Below are 27,582 nucleotides of genomic sequence, written 5' to 3'. Positions count from 1 at the left end.
TGACTCTAAGGGCTACGCATTGCACGATTCTGAGGACGTAATATTCTGGAACTGGCAAAACTACAGAGACAGTAAAAAGATCAGTGATGACCAGGGTTGAGAAGGAGAGAGGGAAGAGCAGGCAGAGCACAGAGGGTTTTCAGGGTAGGGACAGTATCTGCATAATCTATCAGACATGCATCATTTTACATTCATCCAAACCTACACAACGCTCAGTACCAAGGCTGAACCCGGACATGACCTGGGGACTGTGGGTGATGCCATGTTAATGCAGGTTCATCGTTGTAACAGACGTACCAGTTCTGAGGCGGATACAGGTAATGAGGCACGTGCACCTGCGTGGGAACAAAGGGTACGCGGACTATGCTGTGCCTTCCTCTCAAGTTTGCTGCCAACCTAAATCATCTCTAAAAAGACAAAGTGCAAGACCTGTACCCCTGAAACAAATATGTTATATATCAATAAAAAAATTAAAATTAAAAAATTAAAAAACAGGGACGCCTGGATGGCTCAGTGGGTTAAAGCCTCTGCCTTCTGCTCAGATCATGATCCCAGGGTCCTGGGATCAAGCCCCGTATCGGGCTCTCTGCTCAAGCAGGGAACCTGCTTCCTCCTCTCTCTCTGCCTACTTGTGATCTCTGTCAGTCAAATAAATAAATTAAAAATCTTTAATAAAAAATTTAAAAACTGTTATGCTGAAAATAACTAAATTAAAATGTAAAAAATACTACCAAACCAAAAAAAAAAAAATTAAAAAACTAAGTCTTAAAAAAAAACTGATTACAGTTGTAATATATCATTCAGATAGAACTTCTAGGGATGAGTGGGGGTAAGCTCCAAGTTTTCTTCAGTGGATACTTTTTACCAATTCCAATCAAATTGCCTTCACTCACGTATCTATCTCCACATGTCTAGGACTCTGTCGAGAGCAGAAAACTGGGGGAAGATTTTTAACAAGATGAGAGTGATACCAGACTCTGGCCATGTCAACAGGGTCACAGGATTTGGCCTGTTTTATAGGATTCATATGATCTCTTCTGGCTGGAAAAAGCCACATGAGGCTCAGGCGCTGTGGTGAAGCAACAGGTCCCTCGTGCACGAGATTGACGACAGAGCTCATGGCTGAAAATGCTGTACGACTGGCAGAAAAGACGCAGATCGGAATGAACAGCTTCTGGTGACAGAACAGGGCAACGGGAAGGTAGAAAGACAAGAGGAGCCAAAATACGTTTAGAAAAGGTACTTCCTTTAATTATCCAGGTACCAATGGTAGAGGAAAAACTCAAAATTCTCAAGAGCCCACGTGTTACTTTTGTGATCTGTTAGTGTGTAATGTTTTCATCATTGGAAAAGCAGAAATAGATGATCACTTTTGGTATCAAAATGTTTCTAAACAAAACCATGTATCTGTAGAGCGCTTTCTGTAATTCCTATTACTGGTGCCCTCATCCCAGCAGAACCCAGAGGTGCTGTCCAGCATCCCTCCCTTTCAGCCTGGAGAACCTCCTTCCACCCTTGTAAGGCAGGTGTGCCGGCAACAGTCACTCTCAGGTCTTTGATTTCCTGGGAATGTGCCTTTTTTCTTTTTTTCCCAGTGTTTCAAGATTCACTGTTGATGCACCACACCCAGAGTCTCTTTTGCCGTCGTTTTTGAATGGTGGTTTTGCCAAATATGGAATTCTTAATCTCAGGCCCTTGGGCCTTCCTCTCGGAAAGCTGAAGAGGCAGCTGGGATCCCCCTTTCAACAGACACCCCAGGGTCCCATTTGTTCCCATCTCTTTCCCCCTCCCCCGAAGCCACATTTCTGTTTAGGTACCTAAACATGTCTTTTAAAACAATGCTTGCAAAGGAGCAAGAAGTGATAACTGTTTTCTTTTTCTCCAGCCATTTAAAACGTGTCATCCCATTAACTGTTCAGTTCCCTTGTGTGTGAGGAGTCATTTATTTCTTGCTGATTTCATGATTTTTCCTTGTCTTTGTCTATCAACAGTTTGTAATGTTTCTACACGAGCTGTCTTTGTTTTTACCCTTCCTTGGGGAGAGGGGAAGGGAGGCCTCTTAGATGCATAGATCAACATTTCTCATCACATTTCGGGAGGCAGATTGGCCACAGAGACACTGAAGGAGGAAGACATGCACAAAGGTCTTTGGAGAAGGTGACAGTGTGCTGGGCTTCCAGCTCCATCTCCGGCTCCCCTCTACACCTTCTCTCCTGAACTCCCTCCCTCTCCAGATGGGGTCCAGACCACTGGATTTACTGGGGTGGCAGCGGTACGCCAGTGTGGTAAGGCGGCTCTACCCCGTCACGCTGGACTGGAAGAGCTGGAGCCTCTCCTCCTTTCCAAAGACAGACTCTACTTTTCTAGGAACAATGAACTTAATCCAGGGGCATTAAAGTTCAGGTGCATCTCGCGCCCAGCTGCTCTAGAATTCATGGAACTGAATCACATGTGCAAACATAAAGGGCAACCCTCCGCTTCCCCTTTCTTCCACAAATGACCCTGCTTCTATCTAAGAAATTTAAAGAATTCTGTTTCTTAACTCGTTTGATTACAGAGGCTTTTTCTCAGTGGGTTGCTCCTTCTCTGACTCTACAAATTGGAATGACAAATGACTTACATCTGGGTTTTTTACATTCTTTCCTAAAGTCTTCTACTGAGCACCTTAGTACTCATTCATCCCTTCCTCCAACGGTTTTTGTTGAATAGGTAATCACACAACACTACAAAAACGAAAACAGGCTCTAGTTAAATATTAAGAATGCAAGTTGGTGCAGCCACTTTGGAAAACAGTGTGGAGATTCCTTAAGAAATTAAAAATAGAGCTTCCCTATGACCCTGCAGTTGCACTACTGGGTATTTACCCCAAAGATACAGATGTCGTGAAAAGAAGGGCCATCTGTACCCCAATGTTCATAGCAGCAATGGCCACAGTCGCCAAACTGTGGAAAGAACCAAGATGCCCTTCAACGGACGAATGGATAAGGAAGATGTGGTCCATATACACTATGGAGTATGATGCCTCCATCAGAAAGGACGAATACCCAACTTTTGTAGCAACATGGACGGGACTGGAAGAGATTATGCTGAGTGAAGTAAGTCAAGCAGAGAGAGTCAATTATCATATGGTTTCACTTACTTGTGGAGCATAAGGAATAACACGGAGAACACTGGGAGCTGGAGAGGAGAAGGGAGTTGGGGGAAGCTGGAGGGAGAGACGCAGCATGAGAGACTGTGGACTCTGAGAAACAAACTGAGGGTTTTGAAGGGGGTGGGAATTATGGAGGGCATGTGTTGCATGGAGCACTTGGTGTGGTGCATAAACAATGAATTCTGGAACACTAAAAAGAAATTTAAAAATAAATAAAAACTTTTTAAAAAATAAATAAATATTAGTCTGCCTTCAACCTCCTTCCTGTCCCTTTTAGAATGCTGACTCTGAAAATACCATCAAAATAGCCTGCTGATAAACAAAGCCGACTTTATTCCTATCTTGATGAAGGAGAGTATGACCTTGACAGAGTACTAGTATCTACTAGAGGGGAGTGAAAAGTAAGGCTATTCCTGATGTTTTGGGGTGAGGTATATGATCAGGTTTTCAATTCAGGGGTTTTAATTAGGACTGGGTGAGTACCATGGTATAACACTTTAGGATTTGTAGGCTCAACCAAGTGAGACTTTTGAGGGAAGTGTTTCCTGTGCCTTAGAGAGTTAACAGTCCTTTAAAAGCTATTAAAAAGCTGAAGAGTTTGATGGTCTCCAACCTGAGTTTTTTCTTGTGAATGTTCATAAGAAGAACAATGTAGCTCACAACTTTTGTCTTCCTAGGCAAGGACTGTTTGGAATAGTCATGCATGCTAATGAAGAACAGTAAAGTTGTACTACTGAAAACCAACGCATAGCAGAGTCACGTTACCACAGTCAGGAAGCACACACCTTCCTTCTCCCGTCCCGTCCAGGCAAGACACAGTATATATTTCTGCAGACAGGCCTTCAACTACAGGCTAATACACAAGCCTCCATGGGCTCATACGCACATTCATACCTTCCCTACTACATTTAATATCATGTTGGGTGCATTTCCACAGAGTACTTAAAGATTCATCTGAGTTTCTTTTTATGGTGACATAATTTTCCGTTTTATAGATAGGTCATTACTAACTCAGCTTACTGCTGACATTTTTTTTTTTTCCAACTCTTGCCGTTATAAACAATCCTATAACAGACAACTATAAATATGTCATTTCATACTTAAGTGAACACAAGAAAGTGAAATGCAAAGTCAAAGGCTAGGAGCATCCTAAATTTCGACAGACCATCGCAATTCTCTCTATAAAGTTTCTCGGCAAGTGATCTCTCACAAAGAAGGTGTCAACATGTAATTTCTCGTCAGTAGGTCTCAAAGAGGAAAGAGTGTTGTGAGAGGCAAGAGAGCTCCGTGACGGAAAGCTTCAATCTGGAGCTCCACTGCCTGGGACTGAATCCTGTTCCTTCTAGCAACATCCCCACAGGCAAGTCGCTTCTGTCTCGGTTTGTCTCTGAGGTGGGCTTAATGACAGCGACGTCTTCAGACTTGTGAGGATCAAAGTAGTTAATATATGCAGAGTGTTTAGAAAAGACGTGGCACCTAGTAAAAGCTATCTAAGTAAACTAAGTACAGATAAGGCTTGAGGCTTCCCACCAGTAGAGACATGAAACACCCAGTGCTTACCCAGGAAAACTGCCAATGATTTTAGAGCGGGGACAGGAATCCAAAGAGAAAATGCAATATTCACAGGAAGCTTGTATATACAATCAATTCTATAACTCATTCAATGTGGCTATGTATTCGACTCCCGTCTTTCTCTGTGAGATTAGCAATAAAATTCGCAATTGATTTTAAGGGGAGAGGAATCCAAAAAAAAGAGCATTTATTTATTTGAGCATCTTCTTGTCCCCCAACATGTGACAGGATCTATGGATGCAATGGCTAGTCCATACTACTTTCTCAGTAAACATTTACTGAATGAATAATAAATTAGAGCTTCTGATGGTCAGGAACTCAAAACACCATTAGGAGAGAAAAATAAATGGGAATGGCAGTGTAGAATAGTGGGGACTATGATGGGAATGAGTAATGGAGGCTAAAGAAGCAGAAGACAAGGGCACCAAACCAGACCGAGGGTCTCAACCCACTAGAAAAGACATTATCCAAACAAGTAAGGGAAAGGTGACCAATGTGTGCCTCATAGAGGGCATCTAGTTAGAGGGATCTGCATTTAGAAAGATTCTGATGAAGCAGCAAGAGAATCACTACAAATCAGTGGTTAAGGAAAGGTTCTAGAGCCAGAAGATTCTACCACTGAATCTTATTTCACCTTGGGCAGGGTCCGGTCATCTGCATAACACACTGCCCTCATCTATACAAGGGGTCACTTGAGTCCTTAGGTCAGAATACCATAAGGCTCAAATAGGTTAAAGCATAAGCCAGTAAGAAAAACGATGGACACAGTAAGACCTTTAAAAATGTCGGCCATGAAAGAGTAGTTCTGAATGGGTCTAGGGCCATGTGGTTTGTAGCAGCTTTCAGGAGGCTGAATCCTTGGTGCCAACTGTAAGGAAGAGAAACTGAGCTGAGACTTTAGGGTTGAAGAGTGGCTCAGTGTTTGGGATTTTTCCAAAATACAAAGGTTGAATTCGAACCAAATAGGTCATGATGCACTTTCTACTATTGGGAGAGCTGAATGAGCCTGCATTAGCTCTGTTCACACCGCTCTTACTAGACAGGCCCGGATCACACCCCTTCTCTGCTTCTGCCACCGCAGACCTCAGTCTTATCACGCTACCTGCGCACGGGAGCCCCTGCCACCCTCTTGAGGCGTTTCCTGGCTCTTCTCTCCTGGTGTGGATGGGGTCACCTACTGGCATGAAAAAGAACCGAAGGTGTGTGTGGGATCTTTGGTTTGTGCTGCTCGCTGATCACACCCAGTTTTGAGGTTTTTGTTTTTGTTTTTGTTTTAAATCTTTCAGGCCTATATACTTAGAAGTTGCCCACAGTGGTTTCAATTCTACTTTCTTTTAAATTAATAGCTCAGAGAACTTTATGCGTTAATCGTACTCTCTGCTCTCTTTTTAAAATGTATTATTTTACATTTTTTTATTCCTTCTGCCAGCTGCAAAGAAATTTCTGTCATTTATTCTCATTGACTTCTTGTCTTCATATTTTCAAATACATACATTTCTATCAAGAGAGATAACCGTTTATCCTGACCTTTATTACCTGCCTCTAATCTAAACATAATAAAGATTCTTTGCTATTTTAATGGCTCAAATATTAGCGAGCCAGATTATTGTTTTTATTTTTACAGCAAATGGTTCAACTAGGCTCTCAAGAATACATTCCCCACACAAAATCCATGCCGCTCTTCCCTCATGGGTGAGGCCCCGTGCACCTGCACTTCGTTCCAGACGCCCACACCTACCCCCTCCTGCCGTCCCACACGACTTCCTCCTTCCCTTCTAGATGCTGCTGTGTCCCTCTGGAGAGTAGGGCAGGCACGCTTACTGCCCATTAGAGCAGATTCTGGTTCCCCAATCTCAAGAGTTCCACTTTTCTAATGCAACTCATTGCACGTTCAAGTATCTCCTGGCCCTCTTTCTGCTCCTGTGTGAGAACCAGAGCTCGAAGAACCAGTGCCCATGCCAATACTCTGGCTGTGAGGAATGAGGTCTTTTGTCTCAGACCCGGCAATCTGTGTCTTCTGCCTGCCTCTGTGACACGGTATCAGGATAACTTGCCAGCTTGCAAGTAAGTTAAATCTCAGACCTTTCATAGCTCTTGACAGTGGCTTTATTCCAATTCTCTTAATTCTCTAAATATGTTCTTCCAGAATTTGCACAGTGGGTGTTCTACAGAGAGAGAGCTGCACTCCCCTGTTCACCACTGCATGACTCACAACCGCCAGGATATGGAAACAACATGAGTGTCCTTCAACAGACAAATAGATACAGAGGATGTGGGAGACTACAGGTGTGAACGCACACACATTCGTGCTTACACACATACACATACATTCTCAAATTATCCAGCCATAAAAAAAGGAGGAAATGCTGACCTTTGCAACAACATGAATGGCCTGCGGAACATTACAGTAGGTGAAGTAAGCCAAACACAAAAAAGGAAATACTGTATGATCTCTAAAAGATCTCACTTATATCTGGAATTTTAAAAAGTTAAGGTGACAGGAGCAGAGTAGAACAGTATTGCTAGGGGTTGGGGGAGCTGGGCAGATGTTGGTCAAAAGGTCCAAACTTTCAATCATAAAATAAGTTTTAGGGATTGACTGTGCAGCATGGAGACTGCAGCGAATAATGCTGTATTGTACACCTGAAATTTGCTAGAAGCGATCTTAAGTGTTCTCACCCAACACAGACACACACACACACACACACACACACACACACACACACACACACGGTGGTGAATGTGTTACCTAGGTTGGTTGCGGCAATCCTTTCACAAGGTATTATCCAATCATCCCATTCTATACCTTAGACATACACAGTTTCTATTGTTGATTTTACTCTAATAAAGCAGGAAGTTGGTGTGGGGGAGAGAACACTGATGAAAGAAAACTCCAGGGTTAGAGCCCTAGTGTAGTCCCACAAACACCTCAGGCCAGATGAGCTGAAGGAAAGAGGACCACAGAACAGTGGTCTGAGACAAAAAGAAGCTACCTAGCAAGCCAAACAGAGATGGACATCCACCCATCCATCCATCCATCCATCCATCCATCCAGAAAGACAAACAGAAATGACTAGATATGTCTGATTGTATGTAACTAGTTCTGGAAAAAGGTCTTACTGCTCTGGTGAAAAGAAAAAGGTGAGGATGGAGTAATTAAAGATTCCTCAGAACTGACAACTGAAAGGTTCAATTACCAAAATCCAGTGAGAAAACAAAAGTCACCCTGGAAGAGACAGACGTACAGTATGCTACAGGGCTCAGAATAATATTTGCATATTATAATGACGTACGTTCTGAAAACAGATTTCATCTTCAGTGAGAGAATGACAAGAGGAGAAGTATGCGGGCGTATTTGTGTTCATGTGCACACAGTATTGTAAGTGAGCTGGGGAGACACGAGGGGATGCCTAAAATCTAGGAATGATGTATCACTACAGGCATTTTACATAGAATAGAAACACGAGAATACCAAGAGGAGGAGGCAGAAGAGCTGACTTCTAAGAACCAAGAATCATGGGTAGATAGACAACAGTTTTAATAATGCAGTATCATTTTGTATTTTGAATTCTGCATTTGGATTATTTATAAAAACTAAATTCAATTGTAAAAATTCAGTTTGACTTTTGGATGACTAGAAATGGTATATATATAAAACCAGAAATGAGTCAGTCAAACAAAAGCCTGGCGAAGAAACAAACAGAGTAAGAAATTGTAGTAAATGGAAAATGGAGGGTGACAGTAATACCCAGCAATTTCTCTAATTATAAAAGATGTGAGTGGATTAAGTTAATCAATTGAAACGAAAAGTCTCTCAGACTGAATTTTAATAATCTGACACTACACTATGAAAATAAAATGATATAGGTTGAAAATGAAGAGGTTGAAATGGGATACAGGAAAATGTTGACCAAAAAAGTTGATATAATATTACTAACATCAGACAAAAATTGTATACCAACTGAAAACCAGCCCAGGACCTAGACTATTGATAAGGAAAATAATTCACCAGGAAATTATTCCATTCATGAGTTTATAAAGTCCTAACAGCCTTGCTTTAAATTGTATTATGCAAAAATTGATAAAACTACTGGAAGAAATTTAATACCCAGTAACAGGAGATTGTCACACAGTTCTCTCAGAAACTAATAAAACATTCAATGGGTCAAGAGGGCTAAAAAGGGTAGAAGGACAATAAAAAACCTGATCTACCTAACCTTCTTACCAAGAATGGCCACAATTCTGACCCTAAAGAATGCTTCAACAAATTCTGAACTATTGATATTATATAAATAATTTTCATCGACCACAATGCATTAAGAAATCAAGCCCCATCCTAAAAAGGTAGCCAAACTTAATTACTCCTCCTCATAGATGGGAATATTTACTTCATAAACACTTTCATGCCAACCAAATATTTACTCAAATATTTACTCATCCAATCTTTACAACAGCTGCTTGAGGAAGTACTATCATCCCCCAGATCTTATGAACGAGGCAGTAGAAATAAGGAGAGAAGGAACAACTCCTCCAAAGTCATGGAGAGACAGAAACCCAGCTCCGTGACTCCAGGGTGTAGACCCTTGACTCTTGCCTCATGCTTATTCTGTTCACAGACCTCTAAGTAAAAGGAGTTAAAGAAGATGTAACTCTCCAACTTTCCCAGCACCATTTATTGAAGAGAGTTTTTTCCATTGGATATTTTTTCCTGCATACAAATGGCTAACAGAGAGATGAAACAATGTTCATCATCATTAGCCATCAGGAAATTCAAATCAAAACAACACTGAGATGCCACCTTACACCTGTTAGAAAGGCAAAACTTAACAATACAGGAAACAACAAATGTTGGAGAGGATGTGGAGAAAGGGGAACCCTCTCACACTGTTGGTGGGAATGCAAGTTGGTGCAGCCACTTGGAAAACAGTATGGAAGTTTCTCAAAAACTAAAAATAGAGCTACCCTATAACCTGACAACTGCACTACTGGGTATTTACCCCAAAGATACAGAAGTAGTGAAAAGAAGGGCCATCTGTACCCAGGTGTTCATAGCAGCAATGTCCACAATAGTCAAACTGTGGAAGGACCCAAGATGCCTTCAACAGATGAATGGATAAAGAAGATGTGGTCCATATATACAACGGAATATTACTTAGCCATCAGAAAGGATGAATCCCCACCATTTGCACTGATAGGGATAGAACTGGAGGAGACTGTGCTGAGTGAAATAAGTCAAGCAGAGGAAGTCAATTATCATATGATTTCACTTATTTGTGGAACATAAGAAATAGCATGGAGGACATTAGGATAAGGAAGGGACAAATGGAGGGAGGGAATCAGAAGAGGAGATGAACCGTGAGAGACTATGGACTCTGAGAAACAAACTGTGGGTTTGGGGGTAGGGTGTGGGGATGGGTGAGCCCAGTGATGTGTATTAAGGAGGGCACATGTTGCACAGAACACTAGGTGTTCTGTGCAAACAATGAATCATGGAACATTACATCAAAAACTAATGATGGACTGTATGGTGACTAAGATAATAAAAAAAAATAAAGAAGATACAAAAACAAAAAATTTTTTAAATAGACAGTATTACAACTTAAAACAGAAACATTACATATCAAAGTAATGAGTGCTATTCAGAGCAGTTCTCAGAAATTTATAGCTTTGTGTATTTAGCATAAGAGGGAAGATAAGTAAAAGATTCTAATCCAGAAAGCTTGGAAAAGAACAAAATAAACCCAAAGGAAGTAGAAACAAATAATAACTAAGTAGAATTTAAATACCAAAGTAAACATGAAACAACAGAAATGTTATTTTTTTTTTTAATTCAGAATCTTTGGAAAGATCAATTTAAAACAACCTTCAACAATGAAGATAAATCAGACAGACTAAAAATTAGGAAAAAAGGCCACAAAGACAGGTACACATAAAATAATTATAAAAACATATCTGGAACAACATAAAATATTTGAAAAAGCATATAAAATGGGCAAATTCAGAGGAGGATATAAATTACCATAATTATACCAAGAATAAAAAATTTATCAGAATAATAACCCCACAAAAATGGAAAAGCAGTGGGAAAAAAAAAAAAAAAACTACTCTGTCAAAAAAACAAACAAGAAAAGATACCAGGTTCAGAGCTTAGACAAGGCGTGAAATTTCCCCAGCACTGAAAAACATTGCTAATTGCAAATGTTTGTTACCAAAAATAGGCAAAGAAGAGAAAGATATTTAAGAGATAATTATTGGCAAATAACGGGTAGATGAAAAAATAGCTAATTGAATTCAGTAGTGTATACTGGTCTTGGTCTTTTTGACTAAGGGTTTTCCTTAAAAATGAATGAATCAACATTAGAAAAATCTATTAATGTAATTCACCACCCTAACCAATTAAAGAGAAAAAGTATACAACTGTATCCACTGCATCCATGGATCTAGAAAAGGAACCAGCCGAAAATTCAGGAGAGGCCTTGGGATAAAGCTGCAGACGGACTGGGGAATAGACGGACCCTCCTTCATCTGACAGAGGGAATCGGTCTGGCAGGTACAGCTCAGCAGCCCCTTTCATGGGGACGGAAGCATGAGAAGCGCCTCGAAGATCTGAGAGAGAGGGCGAGCGCACAGGGGTGTGGCAGGGAGAGGCAGAGGTGGAGAGAGAATCTCAAGCCGACTCCCTGCGGGGTGCGGAGCCTCATGGGCTCCATCTCAGGACCAGAGATCACGACCTGAGCGGAAACCCAGGGCGGGACGCTTAACCAGCTGCCCTACCCAGCTGCCCCAGGAGAAGCATCTTCATTAAAATCTGGAAAAAAAAAGGAAAAATGCCCCCCGGAATGGCTAGTTTTCGATACAGGATCATAGCCCGTCGCTGGGTGCAACAGGAGGAGATATAAAAAGTCAGAACGGAAAAGACAAAACTGCCAAAATAGACAGATGATGTAATCAATGTATTTTCTCCCGTCTCAGAAAAAAGCCTCCGTCCACTCCAGATTTCTCACAGTCTTTTTACATCTAAACTCATCTTATGTCAGATAAACATACACTAAGAATCTTACATTTTCTAAAAATGTACTCATTTTCCAGTTCGTAATTTCAATCCATCAGGGTTTCCTCTTTTCTCATGGATTTCAAACCCCTTGTATTTCTAATTCCAAAGAGCTGCATAAATAGGTGAATCAAGCTACTAGAAAAACTGCAAAGAAGGGACATGGGCAAATTAGGCCCAAGATTAACCCATGGTTTTCAGGTCTTCGTAACCCCTGCTGCCCGCCCTCCCCCTCCCCCACCCCCGCTGCAGACGGTTTCCACGGCCCCACAGGGCTGTGTTCTGGGCCCCCTGCATTGGTTAACACAGTCCGTATGTGTCTCTCTCCGCTGTGGGGCTCTCTCGTCTTCATGGCTTAGGAGGCCAAGTGTTTCCGGGTTCTCCCGAGTCATGAGGCATGAGAGGTTAATGGACTGCCCTACTTTCAAGTACTCATGCCTCAGTCTGCTGCTTCTTAGAAAGGGAGGCTCTCCCACTTTGACGGGTGTCCAAGAGAAGGGCATGAACCTGGCACCAGAACTAGGGGACACCCAGGAGCCCGAGTCCCAGGGAAGCTGACAGATCTGGGGTCTGATTTGCCTGTGGGAAAGCCTGTCTGGGGCTCACGGCAGGAAAGACAGACAAGGCTGGGTCTGCTGCTTGCACAAATGTAGGGGGAGACGTGAGAGAGGCAGGAATGACTCCAGTCAGGCTTCCTTTGTCCTCTTCCTCAGAATGAGGGTCTCCGATGTCCCTGTAACACACAGTGATGGCCTGGAGGGGGACGTGCAGAGCCACGCAGCTGGCACCGGGTACAGCCGCTGTGGCCGTGGGCTCTGCTCCGCTCCCTGCACCTGGCACGTGGGATGTGCTCTGTGAGTTCTTGTTGAGAGCATCTAGGAGTGAATGAGTCACAGCTCCAGAACATTGGAAATGGAAGGGGCCTTGAGATCCGAGTGTGCGTGGCTTGCCTGCTCCCTTAGACAGCTGGATCCTGAGGCCAGGGCTCCTCCCCATCGACTGAGCAGAGCAGGGCTGCATCCTGATGCAAAGGCTTTGCTCCTGGGGAACATCAGGCTGCTTACACACACACACACACACACACACACACACAGAGTCTGTGGGATCGGACTGATGAGCTCCGGTCTCATGAGATCCCCAGACATCAGGAGATTTGGATCTTGCCACTGCTGCCTTGGGGACAGTCACTGTGACTTCGGGGAGAGAGACCCCAGAGGCCAGGAGCACAGTCCTCCCTCAGCCTACAATCCACACTTAAGGGGCAGGGCTACGGAAGGCACAGGGGAACCTGGTGCTGCTTTCTGCTTCTCCCACGTTGGACCAATCAGGAGCAGAATTAACCGGCAGACCTCAGTGAGTTCTCAGATCTTCAGGGCCTCCCTTCAGAAGAATCTGTGCAAGCTGTGCCTGCCCCACAGAGCGGGCACTGGCAATCGTGGGTCTACACTCTCAAGCGTTACCCTCTGAAGCTAGCGCAGATCTCAGCCCTGCCTGGAGAGATGTAAGTCACCCCCCATGACTCAGTAGAGTGGGGACTCTTGTCTGACTCGGTGGGGACTCCTCTGCCCTGCTGGAAAATCTCAGGCAGAACTTTCAAAGGGCTTAACTGGTCCACTGACCCCAAAATACAGCATTCAGGGCATCACACAGGGTGAGCCAGGGGAACTGGGAACATGCCATCGCAGCCCTCACCGTCTGTCACGCTCCTGGTACACAGGGCTGGTGGCGAGCCATGGGACGTTGGACTCTGATGGAGTAAACCTAAGAGTCCCCTTTATACCAGAAAAAGCCTATTTCCTGAATATGGAAGTCTCCACCATTGCCTCCCGTTTCTTGCCCCAGATACCAACCAGAGGCTAGGAAGGTGAGGGTCAGGCTCAAACATCAGTGTTTTGTGGATGCAGGAGCCCAGGCAGGAGCTCCAGGAGACGGGCATGTCTGCAGAGTGGCTGCCCTGGGAATGGCTTACCCAGCCCAGCCCACACTCACACCCTCCCCATCCAGGGGTCTCGCTCCGCTGCTGGCATATTTCCTGCCCTCCCACCTCCTCCTCCCCCTGCGGCTTCCAAAATCTAGAGTAGGACCCTCAACTCCACAAGCTGTTGTGTATGTTCTAGATGAAGACCAGCCACCTTCTAATTTGAGCCAGGCTTGGGAGGGGAGGAGTGAAGATAATACAACGACCTAAAATTTTCATACTTTGGCATCTGTGCTCATCTCTACCAATGGTGACCATTTATTGATGGCCTACTGTACACTGGACCCTCTGGTAAATATCTTCTGGCCATCTTCTCACACAATTCGTCCATCAGCCCTCCATCGTGGAGATCGGTACTGTCTTCTCCTTACAGGGAAAGGCCCTGAAGCCTGAAGAGACCAAGGTTTCTGAGGTCACATGTGAAGTTGTGGGAGCTGGGGTTTGTTCACGGGGGTGTATGGACCCCAGACCAGCTCCAGCCCCACCCAGATTTCAGAATCTAGAACCAGACAGGAGGTGGGAAGTGGGGCCTGGGCTTCTAAGTCAATAGAGATTCAAGGAATCAATGACAAGGGCCATTCAAGAACATGAGAAACAGTGTATGTATTTGGGCGGGGGGGGGGTCTGGTCGAGGAGAACCCAGTAGAGAGTGGGAAGGTGAGGCTGCATGAAAGAGCAGGGTACTTAACGTACCGTTTGCTTCTCACATACCAGGAACTACGCTGGGCTTTTCACACATAGTAATTCATATGATCTCCATAGTAACACTGTGAGAATATATTATTCTATTTTATAGATGAACAAACGCAGACAAATGAAATGAGCAAAGAAAAGCATCCGTGCACTTACACTGGGGTTAAAGCCAGAGACTTCTACAAACTTAAATATTTTGTTCTTTTTATCACTGTTTTCTTCTAGCTATTGCTACTTCAAACCTTTAGGATGTTTCAGATGCTCTACTGTGTTTAGAGACTAGGAAACAAGCAGAAAGGACCTTCACACAGAAGGCAACAAAGATGTTGAAAAAATCAGTGGTATTTGGGGAATATAGGAAGGAAGCAAGGAGCAGGCTCTGGGTTACAGAATGTCCTGGGTCCACAAGACTCTCATCAAGGGAAGAAGGCAGTGTACCCTCTCACTGCCTCTTCTAGGCATCGGATTTTGAGTAGAAGCCGGAAGAAGGCCGAGCTCTGTGCTGTGAGCAGAGCCAGACCGGTCTCCTCCCTCCCAGAAGCATGCCACCAATGGCGATCTGTCCCTGGCTTGAATTCTTGCCTTATACAGGTCCCTTCACAACTGGTTCTGGCAAGTGCTGTCACTGCCGGACTGAAGCAGTGAGCTGAGGTGGACGTCCAGTGCTGTGCACTCACTCTAGAGCCTTCTCTGCTCTACATCTGCTCCAGCCAAGCACGTGAGCTGCTGCTACCACTCTCTGTACATATTTATTCTCATCCCCAGCCCCCTGTATCTGTCCCCAGTGCCAGGTCCCAGAGAACTTGGGAAGACCTGGAGAAGCTGGCCAGTGTCTGAGAACAAAGAGATTCGGAATTCTGGAGCAACACCCGTTTTGAGTCCCTGCACGTGGTTGATGAGGAGCCTGGAGCCTCCCATTTCCAGCCTGGATGTTCAACCTTCCCACTTCATCGCTTTCAGACCCAGGTTCCCCTTGATGCCAAGACCCAACTTCACTGTGGTGACACACTTCACCTTTGAAGGCTTTTCCATTTTTGGGTGGCAGCACAGACTCATCCTCTTTGTGGTCTTTCTAGTCTTGTACCTGTTGACCCTTGCCAGCAATGCCATCATCTTGACGGTTATCCGCCTCAACCGTCAACTTCACACACCCATGTACTTCTTCCTGAGCGTCCTGTCCATGTCTGAGACCTGTTACACCGTGGCCATCATCCCCCGGATGCTGTCCAGTCTCCTGAGCCCCCAACAAGCCATCTCCATTCCAGACTGTGCCACTCAGCTCTTCTTCTATCTCACCTTCGGCATCAACAACTGCTTCCTGCTCACGGCCATGGGCTACGACCGCTACGTGGCCATCTGCAACCCCCTACGGTACTCGGTTGTCATGGGCAAAAGGACCTGTATACAGCTGGCAAGCGGATGCTGGAGCGTTGGTCTGAGCACAGCCATCATCCAGGTGTCTTCTGTGTTCAGCTTGCCCTTCTGTGATGCCAATGTCATTTCCCACTTCTTCTGTGACATCCGGCCCCTAATGAAGCTGGCTTGTGCTGACACCACCATCAAAGAATTTATCACTTTGCTCATCAGTCTGTGTGTCCTTGTTCTGCCCATGGTGCTGATCTTCATCTCCTATGTCCTGATTGTCTCCACCATCCTCAAGATGGCCTCTGCTGAGGGTCGGAAGAAGGCTTTTGCCACCTGTGCGTCCCATCTCACCGTGGTCATCGTCAACTATGGCTGCACCTCCTTCATCTACCTAAAACCCAAATCCCAAAATTCTCTGCAGGACAGACTCATCTCCGTGACCTACACAGTCATCACCCCCCTACTGAATCCTGTTGTATACAGCCTGAGGAACAAAGAGGTCAAGGATGCCTTGCTCAGAGCTTTAGGCAAAAAGCCTTTCTCTTAGGTGCTGGTCAGCCTCCATAATACAGTTTGCTGAGGGGGCGCAGTGAGGGAGCTCGTCAGCTAAGAGGCACCAGGTACCCAGTCCAGGCAGCAACAGGGAAAGAGGGGGATAGGGTAAAACCAGGAAGGGAAAGATCACTAAGAGACGGAGGGATGCCCTAAACCAACAGAGGGGCTTACCAGGCTTAATGAAAACCAAGTAAGAAAGACTATTCAGGAGCTGAACTATCAGGTTAGACCTTGTTCCTCTTACCCTTGGCATAAGGGACAGTGAGCTAGTAGTGAGAATGGAAGAAGATATAGTATCCATCAGAGGAATTTATGGACTCAGAACTTGGCCTCAGCATGAAAACCGGGAGCACTAAAATAACAAGTCCTCCATTATTTACACATAACACTTTCTAGGCTGTATTTCATATGACAATAAAGGAAAAATCCACTCCATTCATCTACCGTGTGCCTACTCCTACCTGCGTGGACCCTAGACAGCTACGCCAGACACAGGCTCTGATAGCCGGTTGACAAACTGGTTGAGAAGTGTCAAGCAAAAACCATAAAAACCACTTCTCAGATGTTGAGGGTTGCAGAAAAAGAGCCCCCATCTTTCATGTCCATCCCCTCATCCCCGGACACCTGGGCGATTTAACAGACTCTGCGGCTGCTCTACCCAGGTCCCCTCCATAGGCTGGCACCCCCACACCAGCCAATGGGGATGCGTGAGTGCCCAGGGCTCCTAGCTCCCCCCACCCCCACTCTGAACAATCACCGCTGGCTGGTAGGAGGCTCTCTCGGGGGAGGGGGGACACATACCTCCCTCCCACCCAGGAGGCACAAAAGGCCACCCATCTTGCCTCAAGGTGGGACTAATCTAGAGTCTTCTGTCGTATCAGGCTGCAGGGAGCCTGTGACCCAGACCACATCCTGACTGAGCTCTGACCCACCCCGCCTGCTTCCCTCACTCCGTTTTCTGAGCGTTCTGAGCATTCACTCTTCGCCTCCCGCACGGGGCAGGTGCAGGCTCTGCACCCGTTGCTTGGGTCATGTCTCTGCTGCTGCACCCAGCACAGTGCCTGGTCCAGAGCAGCTGCCCAGTAGTTAGGAGAAGAAGGAAGAAAAGGAGAGAAAGAGCACAGCCGTGAGCAGCTAAAATACTACTGGCATCAGCAGACAGCTCTCTCCTCTACCTTTTCCTTTTATTATGAGGTGACTTTCACGTTGTTTGTCCCACTCGTGACAGTCCTTTTGTACGTTTATTGAATGCATTCTAGACAGCCAGCAGTAATTTAAACACTTTATTCATTTAGTCCTCACCATTAATCTAGGAGGTATTTCATTAAACTTACTTTTACAGATGAGAAACCTAAAGCCCGAAAAGTTTAAGTAAATTCCTCAAGGTCAGAGCATGCGGACCTGAATCAGGACCCTGGAGCAGGTGGCCTGGCCCCAGAGTCTGTGGTTGCATTACGGGCTCATGCTGATGATTTTAACCAGCTCTTCTCCTTTAAAATAATTGTTGAAGGAGCTCCATACACAGTGGATTTACACACAGCTCACATCCCGCCAGAACATCCTTCGGTCTTGGAAATCAGCCAGGAAGTTCGGGAATTACATATTGTAATAGACTCTTCCCTTGAAAATCTTGGTGCATCCTTCCCCCCACTCAGCACAGCCCTAAAGATGCAAAGACTATAAGTTGGGCCAAAGACCTCTGGAGGGGCATGGGGTGATAGCTCATGCCCATCAGATTGCTAACCCAGCACCTATCCACTTCTCCTCCTTCATGACCTGACGTAGAAGAGACTTAGGCGGTATATTATACATGGAGTATGGGCTAGGGGGCCATACGTGTGGCCGCCACGTAGCTACCACATAGATGGAGTACACATGCTTGGGGGCACACGTCCCAATCCTAGGTCTGCCTAGTTATAAGCGTGTGTTCTAGGAAAGTGACTTAACTTCACTGGCCTGCTTTTCCTATCTGCACACTGGGGCCAGCAAGATCAACCTTACAAGGTTTTGAGAGGATTGAAAACCTTATGAGCAGAACATTTCCTGGCTCATGGGAGCAACTGAGCTGTGAGCATCTCCTCTACTACCCACCCCCACCATGCACTCCTTTCTAGGTCACCTAATAGGAACACGCAGCCAGCTTGGACAACTGAGTTCTCATTCACAGGATGAGATCCCTCTTCCTGGAAGGGACTTTGCAATGGGTCGCCCCCCATCTTCCCTCACCCAGTCATCTCTGATCCCATAGTTCAGCACACAAACCTATTCTCCCAGGGTCTTGCAAGAATCACTTCCTGGCTATACCTGCCACGTGTTAATAAAACCACTTCCCTCCCCTCTCAGTTCCTACCCCACACTCCCTTCTCCTGTGCTCTGCCCACTTGCTGGCCTGTCAACCATGTATGGTATCATTCCCACTTCTCTCCTGGTTGCCCCGGAGGCCCAGGATACAGGGATGCGATTTTCAGGGGGAGGCTGGATACACACTAATAAAAACATATGCGACTACTTTTGTGCCCTAATCCGTCTGAAAGCACCAATTACTAAATAAAGTAGAAAAAAGCAAATTCTGAAAAAGAGAACTATCTGTAGATACAAACAGTACAACGCTATTATTTGACTATTATAAAGCTGGAGAGCCATTAATATTTTAAAATTAAAAAGGAGGAGTTTACACAATGGACTACTATGCAGCCATCAAAAGAAATGAAATCTTGCCATTTGCGACAACATGGATGGAACTAGAGCGTATCATGCTTAGCGAAATAAGTCAAGCAGAGAAAGACAACTATCATATGATCTCCCTGATATGAGGAAGTGGTGATGCAACATGGGGGCTTAAGTGGGTAGGAGAAGAATAAATGAAACAAGATGGGATTGGGAGGGAGACAAACCATAAGTGACTTTTAATCTCACAAAACAAACTGAGGGTTGCTGGGGGGAGGGGGTTTGGGAGAAGGGGGTGGGATTATGGACATTGGGGAGGGTATGTGCTTTGGTGAGTGCTGTGAAGTGTGTAAACCTGGTGATTCACAGACCTGTACCCCTGGGGATAGAGTATTATGCCTCCATCAGAAAGGATGAATACCCAACTTTTGTAGCAACATGGACGGGACTGGAAGAGATTATGCTGAGTGAAATAAGTCAAGCAGAGAGAGTCAATTATCATATGGTTTCACTTATTTGTGGAGCATAACAAATAGCATGGAGGACATGGGGACTTAGAGTGGAGAATGGAGTTGGGGGAAATTGGAAGGGGAGGTGAACCATGAGAGACTATGGACTCTGAAAAACAATCTGAGGGTTTTGAAGGGACGGGGGGTGGGAGGTTGGGGTACCAGGTGGTGGGTATTATAGAGGGCACGGATTGCATGGAGCACGGGGTGTGGTGCAAAAATAATGAATACTGTTATGCTGGAAATAAAAAAAATAAATAAAAAAAAAAGGAGTTTTCAAATGTACAAAACTAGAGCCCCCAGCTGTGGATGAGAAGGATAAGGTTGGGGTGTGAGAACAGGCATAACATCAGGGCTATGGACTGAATCGGGTCCCCCCCAATTCATAGGTTGATGCCCCATCCCCAGTGTGATGGTATTTGGAGATGGAACCTTTGGGAATTAGGTTTGGATAAGGTCATGAAGGTGGGGTCATGATAGGACTGGGCCCCTTAAGAAGAGACACCAGAGAGTTCTCTGTATCTACCATATGAAGACAGAGAGACCAATCTATCTGCAATCCAGAGAGCAAGCCCTCACCAGGAACTGAATCTTCTGGCACCTTGACCTGGGATTCTCAGCCTCCAGAACAGTAAGACCTAACGGTCTGCTGGTTAATCACCCAGTCTACGGTTATATTGTTAAGCAGCCCGGATATGACATTCAGGAACAACGTTGACCTCAGCTAAAACTATGATGAGCCCTCCTCAGTGTTCTGAAACCTCGATGACAATTCTTTTTTTTTTTAATAATTTAATTTTTTAGTAAACATATAATGTATTATTAGCTCCAGGGGTACAGGTCTGTGAATCGTCAGGTTTATACACTTCACAGCACTCACCATAGCACATACCTTCCCCAAAGTCCATAACCCAACCACCCTCTCCTGCCCCCCTCCCCCTGGAAACCCTCAATTTAGTTTTTTGAGATTAAGAGTCTCTTACGGTTTGTCCCCCTCCCAAACCCATCTTGTTTCATTTATTCTTTTCCTACACCCCAAACCCCCTCATTGCATCTCCACTTCCTCATATCAGGGAGATCATATGATAGTTGTCTTTCTCCAATTGACTTATTTCGCTAAGCATTATACCCTCTAATTCCATCCACGTCATCACAAATGGCAAGATTTCATTTCTTTTGATGGCTGCATAGTATTCCATTGTGTATATATACCACATCTTCTTTATCCATTCATCTGTTGACTCCATGACAATTCTAATGCATCATTAGTAGGTCTAGACTAAATTAATCCTACATTAATGTCAATGCCATGAAAGAGCCATAGTAAGAATTTCCAGAATCTAGCCCTCAAATAACACGGTCGGCAGAGCTGAGGGAGCTTACAACAGGTGTTCCTGGCTGTCCCCCGGCTTTTTCTCTGCAGTTACCCCCACATGCACATTTCCGGCTCACGCCAACATCCAGTGGGTTTACAATAGACAGTAGAGTGCATTCCTCATAACTTCTGATACCTCAGATTTCAGAGGTCATTTGAAGGACAGAGGCAAACATTTGTTAAAATATTTAATAAGTATTATTTGACTCTGAAACTCAACCTCTTGTTTCACCAGGTACCACATTTTTATAACATGTACCCAAGTGCCCCGTTTCCAAACTCTTCCCAGTTTGTCCCAAAGCAAAGGCATCACGAAGCATTGAGCTATTTTGTTTAGCTTTCCTCCCTCCCTGTTGGGATCCCACAGCCACCAATTACACCCAGTGGCTGCCCATTCACAGTGGTCATTTTGGTCAACTTATTTGTTCTGTTGCGTGTCCGGAAGTTGGCACTAATGACCCTGAGGACAGCAGCTTATGAAATGATTGGTCTGCTCCTCTCCCTTGATCCACACACTCCTTAGAAGGCCTACTGAGTCACTTCAAATGTTTCTCCCATCTGTCCCACCTCCTTGGACCACTGCCACCCTTCTAGATCAATCCCAATTGATCTCTGGCCTGACCTGTGCCATTGGCATCCTATCTCATCTGCCGACCTCTTCTCATCAACCCTGAACACCCCTCCCACAGCGGCTGCATCGATCCCACAAGGAAGCAAGGTCAGCAGACAGGCGGGAGGAAGGGGCAGAGTGCTGGTGGTAAAAGCTAGCCATCCTTGAGGGCCAGTTAGCAAGGAGCTTTGAAACCCCTGAGCAGGAGGAGTACGTTAAGGCACTTGAGAGGCCCTTAGAAGTGGCGAAATATAAATACTCCCAGAGCTCTTGAGCTGGTCTTGTGCTGCAGGACTTTTTCCATAATCAGCCGGAGTCTAACCCAGGACCACCGCCTCCCGGTTCCGCGTCCACACAGTATTCACCGCATTTTTCTATCATTGTCTGTCACCTAAACTACAGGAGTTCCCGAAGGCTGGAGCAGCCTGGCCTTCATTCCCCAGGTTCCCGGCAGCCAGCCTGGGGCTGGGCCGTGCTTGGCACTTGAAGAATGAACCGACACAGACAAGCACACACTGAAGGAAAACCATACTAATAAGCAAGGGGTAAGTTAGCCCATAGAAAGTCTTCGGGGAAGGTAAATTTGGCATCAGGTTTCAAAAGACTACAAGTTTGCCACATGGAGAACGGAGTACATTCTGGGCAAAGAGAAAGAGTAATCAGTGGTCTGTTTCCTGACCCCAAGAGAGGGTCCTTGGATCTAAACAGACTGACTGCCACTTCCAAAAACCGGGGGCGGGGGCATGGCGGGCAGAAAGGCAGCATGAACTGCCCTCGGCAGAGTCACGGCCTGACGGACTACCTTCATTCCAAAGAGAAAACCAGATTCTTCAACTGAGCAGGGGCAGAGACCTAAGCTTCCTGACACACAAACTGATAGGACTCCAGGACTCCAAGCTTGAATGTCCTGTGTCTGTCAACTATGGATTTCCAAGGCCCATCTGTGAAAAACCACGATGGGCTTACGGAGTCCCACAAGGAAAATTCAACCAAATAAGTCAGCTTTGTCTAATGCTGTTTTCACCTGAAGCGAAAACTTGCCCCAAGTTCCCAGACCGCTAACCCTGGGGCTGGATAAATGAGCCCCTCCCATAATGAGGCCCCCAGGGGCCTGTCTGCATCCTCCCCCCACCCCCGCCCTGGGGCTCTCGGGATATCTTCAGGGCAGGAGCCCCAGGAGCCCAGGTGGCTGCTCCTGGGGAGCATCTCTGTGGCTGTGAAGACTTCCCACAGAGGCGCCATCGGTGATGTCTGCAACACCCCAGCTCCCGCCATTCCCGCTACAGCGTGTGTGCCTGCTGCCCGCTCAGCCTCGCCTGGGATGGGTCTCGCTCTCGGTCACCAGGCTCATCCCCACACCTGCCCACCGGGGCCGCCTCCAGACTGGCGCGCCTGTTGCGACTCAGCGCTAAGCAGACAGATGTAAGTGCTCTTCTGAAGAGGAAATGAAAAGGAGCTTATTGCCCATGGGCTGGCTTTAATTGTGTGGTTTAACAGCTCTGTTCAGCATCTTCGTAAGGTGGTGCTCAGTCTTCTTCCCCTTGAGTTCTGTGGAAGAATTACAGGCTCCCAAGGGTGGAGGATGTTAGCCAGGTCAGAGCACCATCCTACCGCCTTATGACAGACATCATCAGCAAGCTCAGAGATCACCCTAGCCCAGAGGTTCTCAGGAGAAACCCTACTTGGTATTTGGAACAGGCCAAGTCTTCCTCCGGTGGGACCATCACATGGACAGCAGGACACTAAGTGTTATTAGTTGTTGGCAGCACCCATGTCCATCATTAGAACACTCAGGAGCTGTGGCTCAGGGGTCATATGCCACCCCATGGACTAGTTTCTGCCCAGATGCCTCACAGAAGATCAGTGTCTTTAGCCACATATTTTGGTGTCAAATGATTTTCTCTCTTCAGAGATTTCTTCCGTTGCAGCCTTACTCTTAGCATTTTTAGTGTAAATGATTAACAGCTGGTAGCCAATGTCTTTTAAGTAAATTTTTATAAACTTGAAGGAGGTCTCCATGCCTACTAACTTTCATCGCTGATGTGATTTACTTTATGTAAAGAGTCTTTCTGAATATGCATAAGCAAATCAGAATATAATTTAAGTACCCTACAGGAACTTACTGTCTAACGGGACAAAAAATGTGAAATATTACATAAATTGGACTGAGCCCCATCCTTCAACATAATGATGTATCTTTAGTCTAACTCTGTTTTTCATATTCAGGGTCTGCTTTTATCTTTATATGAGAGGCATGAATTTGCTGTGTCTTCTGTTCTGTGCCAACTATTTACCTCTGCAGAGAAGGTGTATGCCTACTAAGTTGTAGCAGTTATAAATTTGCCTTTCAGTTGAGGAAGGCAAAGCTGAAACAGAGTTGACCGTGTAATGTGAGCCAGGGCTGCAAATTGTCCGTGGTCTTCCATCATGTAGAAGGCAGTGGGCAGAGGACAGTGGTCGGTGAAGACCTGCCTTTTCCTCCTTGAAAACAAGATGACCCTTTTCTGAGTTGGCTTTGCTTCTACTTCCTAAAGGATCAGCAAGGGTATGAGTCAATCTTGGAAAGGGGGGAAAAAAAAGTCTCCAGTCAATCCTTAAGTTGTTTTCAATTCTCTAGTTTATCCATAACCCAGAGCTGGTGAGACAGGCAGACGTGGAAGGTGTGAAATTTCACATTTGTGCACGGACAGTGTGGTCCCAGCGGGGAGAGGATCATCCACGTACACTGAGAACATCACAGCACAAGAGGGGTTGATGTACTGACTGCCTGCGCCAGCCCTTGAGGAACAGGGAAAGATGTAAATAAGAGGAGAAAAGGAGAAAGGGCATTCCAGATGTCAAAGAAGAGAAGTAGGGTGAAGTGGGAATGAGTGTAGTTATGCTGTGGGAATATGACCTAAAAATAAATAAGGAATCTGGGATGCATAGGAAATGGTGATAGATGGCCACAGAGAAAAAGCATTTTAAATAAACCCAGAGATAAACTTTAATGCACCGGGAAATGTATCCCCAGGTTTGCAGCTGAGAACCAAGTTCAATCAATTTGCTTCAACAGCCTTGCTGAAATTATGTACCTTCTGTTCTTCCACATTTCAGATTTAGTGGCCACTCTATGGAGAAAGAGAACCATACTCTCATCATGGAGTTTATTTTCCAGGGGTTTTCCAGCTTCCACGAGCACCGGCTCACCCTTTTTGCCGTGTTCTTGGTGCTGTATGCCTTCACCCTGGCAGGCAACGTCATCATCGTGACCATCATCCGAACTGACCGTCACCTCCACACGCCCATGTACTTCTTCCTGAGCATGCTGTCTACTTCAGAGACGGTGTACACCTTGGTCATTCTCCCAAGGATGCTCTCCAGTCTTGTGGGGATGAACCAGTCCATCTCACGGGCAGGCTGTGCCACACAGATGTTCTTTTTTGTAACCTTTGGCATCACTAACTGCTTCCTGCTCACAGCCATGGGCTATGACCGCTATGTGGCCATCTGCAACCCCCTGAGATACTCAGTTATTATGAACAAGAGAGAGTGTTTCCAGCTGGTGGGGGGTGCCTGCAGCATTGGGCTGGTTGTAGCCACAACACAAGTGACATCTGTGTTCCGGTTACCCTTCTGTGCCACAAAGGTCGCCCACTTCTTCTGCGACATCCGACCAGTGATGAAGCTCTCCTGCATTGACACTACCATCAATGAGATCCTGACTGTGATCATCAGTGTCCTGGTGCTCGTTGTACCCATGGGGCTGGTCTTCATCTCCTACGTCCTCATCATCTCCAGCATCCTCAAGATCGCCTCAGCCGAGGGCCGGAAGAAGGCCTTCGCCACCTGCGCCTCCCACCTCACGGTGGTCATTGTCCACTATGGCTGTGCCTCCATTGCCTACCTCAAGCCCAAGTCTGAGAACACCAGAGATCAAGATCAGCTGATCTCTGTGACCTACACGGTCATCACCCCCCTGCTGAACCCTGTGGTGTACACCCTGAGGAACAAGGAGGTCAAGGATGCTCTGCTCCGGGCCATGGGCAGGAATCCTTCTTGACAAGATGGGAAACATTCTCCTGAGGCTCTTAGCATCTACTCTCAGCAGGATTAGGAGTAGAGCCATGTGCTCTGGACTCCCAGACACCTGCCCCACAAGAAAGCAGGACAGAAGCAGCATCCAACTGTGAGTCAGAAAACTTTAAAGCCCTTGGACAAAATATTATCCCTGGTTTTGTGGGTAAATAGGCAAAGTAGGACAGGAATTGCCTGAAGAAAGTTCGGGAAATAGTGTGGACCCAGGACTTTTCATTGACCTTTTGGTTTCTTATGAAGGCAACAGAGAGGAAAAGCAGAACCCATGGTATGCTTATTCCCTACAATTCCTTCTCACTTAAGAACAAGAGGATTTCTCCAACTGGGCCCTGTTAGAAGCTGTTCATACATCATATGTCAAGTAAAAGTGACCATGTGGATAGGGAGAGGGGCCTATGAATGGGATAGCAAAAGAAAATATATTTCTTCCCTTGGTTGCTTCAATTTATCTTGGTTTCTTGCAAAACTGCTTATTAAGGATGGTGATGGACTATATAGACAGTTTAATTAGAGAGTCTCACAATTCCAGATCTTGTCAGTCTTAAGGGCACATTCAAAGATCCTCCTGGGTTGGTTCTGCTGTTGTTAATTCAGACACCATGTAATGGGTAGTAGCAAAGAAGGGGCCATGTCCTGCATTCTGGAGAAGACTGATGAAAAAAAACCCACTTGCCTGACTTCAAGAAGCTCAAACTCCGGTGGCAGAGATAAACATTTAAAAGTATAGTTCCAGTTTGGGGGGGAATAGGTTGTATGATGCAAAAGATGGCAAGAGGAGTGGAGGAGGGAGGAGGGGAAGGAGAACACGTGTTGGAGATGTTGGGAAAGTCTTAGGGACGGGGACCTGCCATGTGAACTGACTTTAGAACCTCTGTAGGAGAGTGCCTGGTGAGCCGTGTGTTGGAGGAAAGGCACCCCAGAGAGAAGGAAGAGCGTATTCACAAGTATGGAAGAGGAATGTTCAGGAGGTGAAAAAATAGCATCCTGACACCAAGGGACAACGGGGGAACGTGGAGGGAGATAGGACCAGAGGTGGAGGCTAGGGTCAGATTCTGAGGGCTTTATTCACCAAACTCTAAGAAATTAGCTTTAACCCTCAAAAACAATGGAAATCACCAAGATGCAGGAAAACGAGGCTTCAGTCTAGGAGGCATCTGCGCGGGTCGCTGCCATCTTTCATGTCCTTACACAGCTCCGCCGAGACGTCTTCGGAGTTTTAAGGATCTCTAGACTCGAAGCCAAGAAAATTAGGGGAAACGGGATGTGAGTAGAGTATTTGGAGGTAATACACAGAAATAACTATGTATGTGTGATGAAGCTGAATCCTGCCATCAGAGCACGGAGCAGAGCTGATCAAGGAGTCTCGTACGGATTTGGAGTTTGAGGCTCCAGTGAGTACCCAGGGATGGAAAACAAGGACCTGCTGTTGAGTCCATGAGTGGGCTGGATCTCAGACACAGGTCACCGTGGCCCCAGGACACACCTTCCACTAGAACTCAAGGGCTGATTCATCACTCAGAAAAGCCTTTCAAAGACCAGACAGAAACCCATACAGCACATGTATCTGCTCTCCAGACCACAACAGAACTACCATACCTCTCTTACGATCAAGAGAAGCAATGACAAAAATCAAACTCTGCATATGGTCCTCTAGAATCTACAGTGGCTCTGAGTAATTAGGAGAAGTCATTAACTGGCAAAGGAAGGAAGAGAATGATTAAAAGCAACCCCATGCAGGTGAAGGGCTTGCCAGTCATTCAACCACCACTCATGGAGTCATTTTTCTATGCCACATATTGTGCTAAACATGGGACATATCAACAGAGGCCCTGCACCTGCCCCGAAGGAGGGAGCTCCCAGTCTTGCAGGGCAGATGGGCTTCTGCGGAACTCACCATGCAATGTGACAGGGAAATGAACAAAGTGTGCTTCATATTTAATGACAAACATCAAGGCCTTGGGATATTCTTTTCTGATCTA

General features: G+C 45.8%; 2 protein-coding genes across 2 annotated transcripts; both read left to right on the top strand.

Moving 5' to 3' along the window:
• Positions 1 to 15,421: 15,421 nt before the first annotated feature.
• LOC116576793 (olfactory receptor 10J4) lies at positions 15,422 to 16,357 on the top strand. The gene has a single exon (XM_032319359.1). The coding sequence runs from the start codon at positions 15,422 to 15,424 to the stop codon at positions 16,355 to 16,357; it is 936 nt and encodes a 311-aa protein (XP_032175250.1).
• An 8,254-nt stretch (positions 16,358 to 24,611) lies between these two features.
• On the top strand, positions 24,612 to 25,568 carry LOC116575667 (olfactory receptor 10J1). Its single transcript, XM_032316981.1, has one exon. It carries the CDS (start codon positions 24,639 to 24,641, stop codon positions 25,566 to 25,568), a length of 930 nt encoding a protein of 309 aa, XP_032172872.1. The 5' UTR covers positions 24,612 to 24,638.
• The last annotated feature ends 2,014 nt before the right edge of the window (positions 25,569 to 27,582 follow it).

Source organism: Mustela erminea, chromosome 17, assembly GCF_009829155.1.
Source record: "Mustela erminea isolate mMusErm1 chromosome 17, mMusErm1.Pri, whole genome shotgun sequence".
Lineage (NCBI taxonomy): Eukaryota > Metazoa > Chordata > Mammalia > Carnivora > Mustelidae > Mustela > Mustela erminea.
The sequence above is the reverse complement of the archived record's forward strand: the minus strand, read 5'-3'. Positions and strand labels throughout refer to the sequence as shown.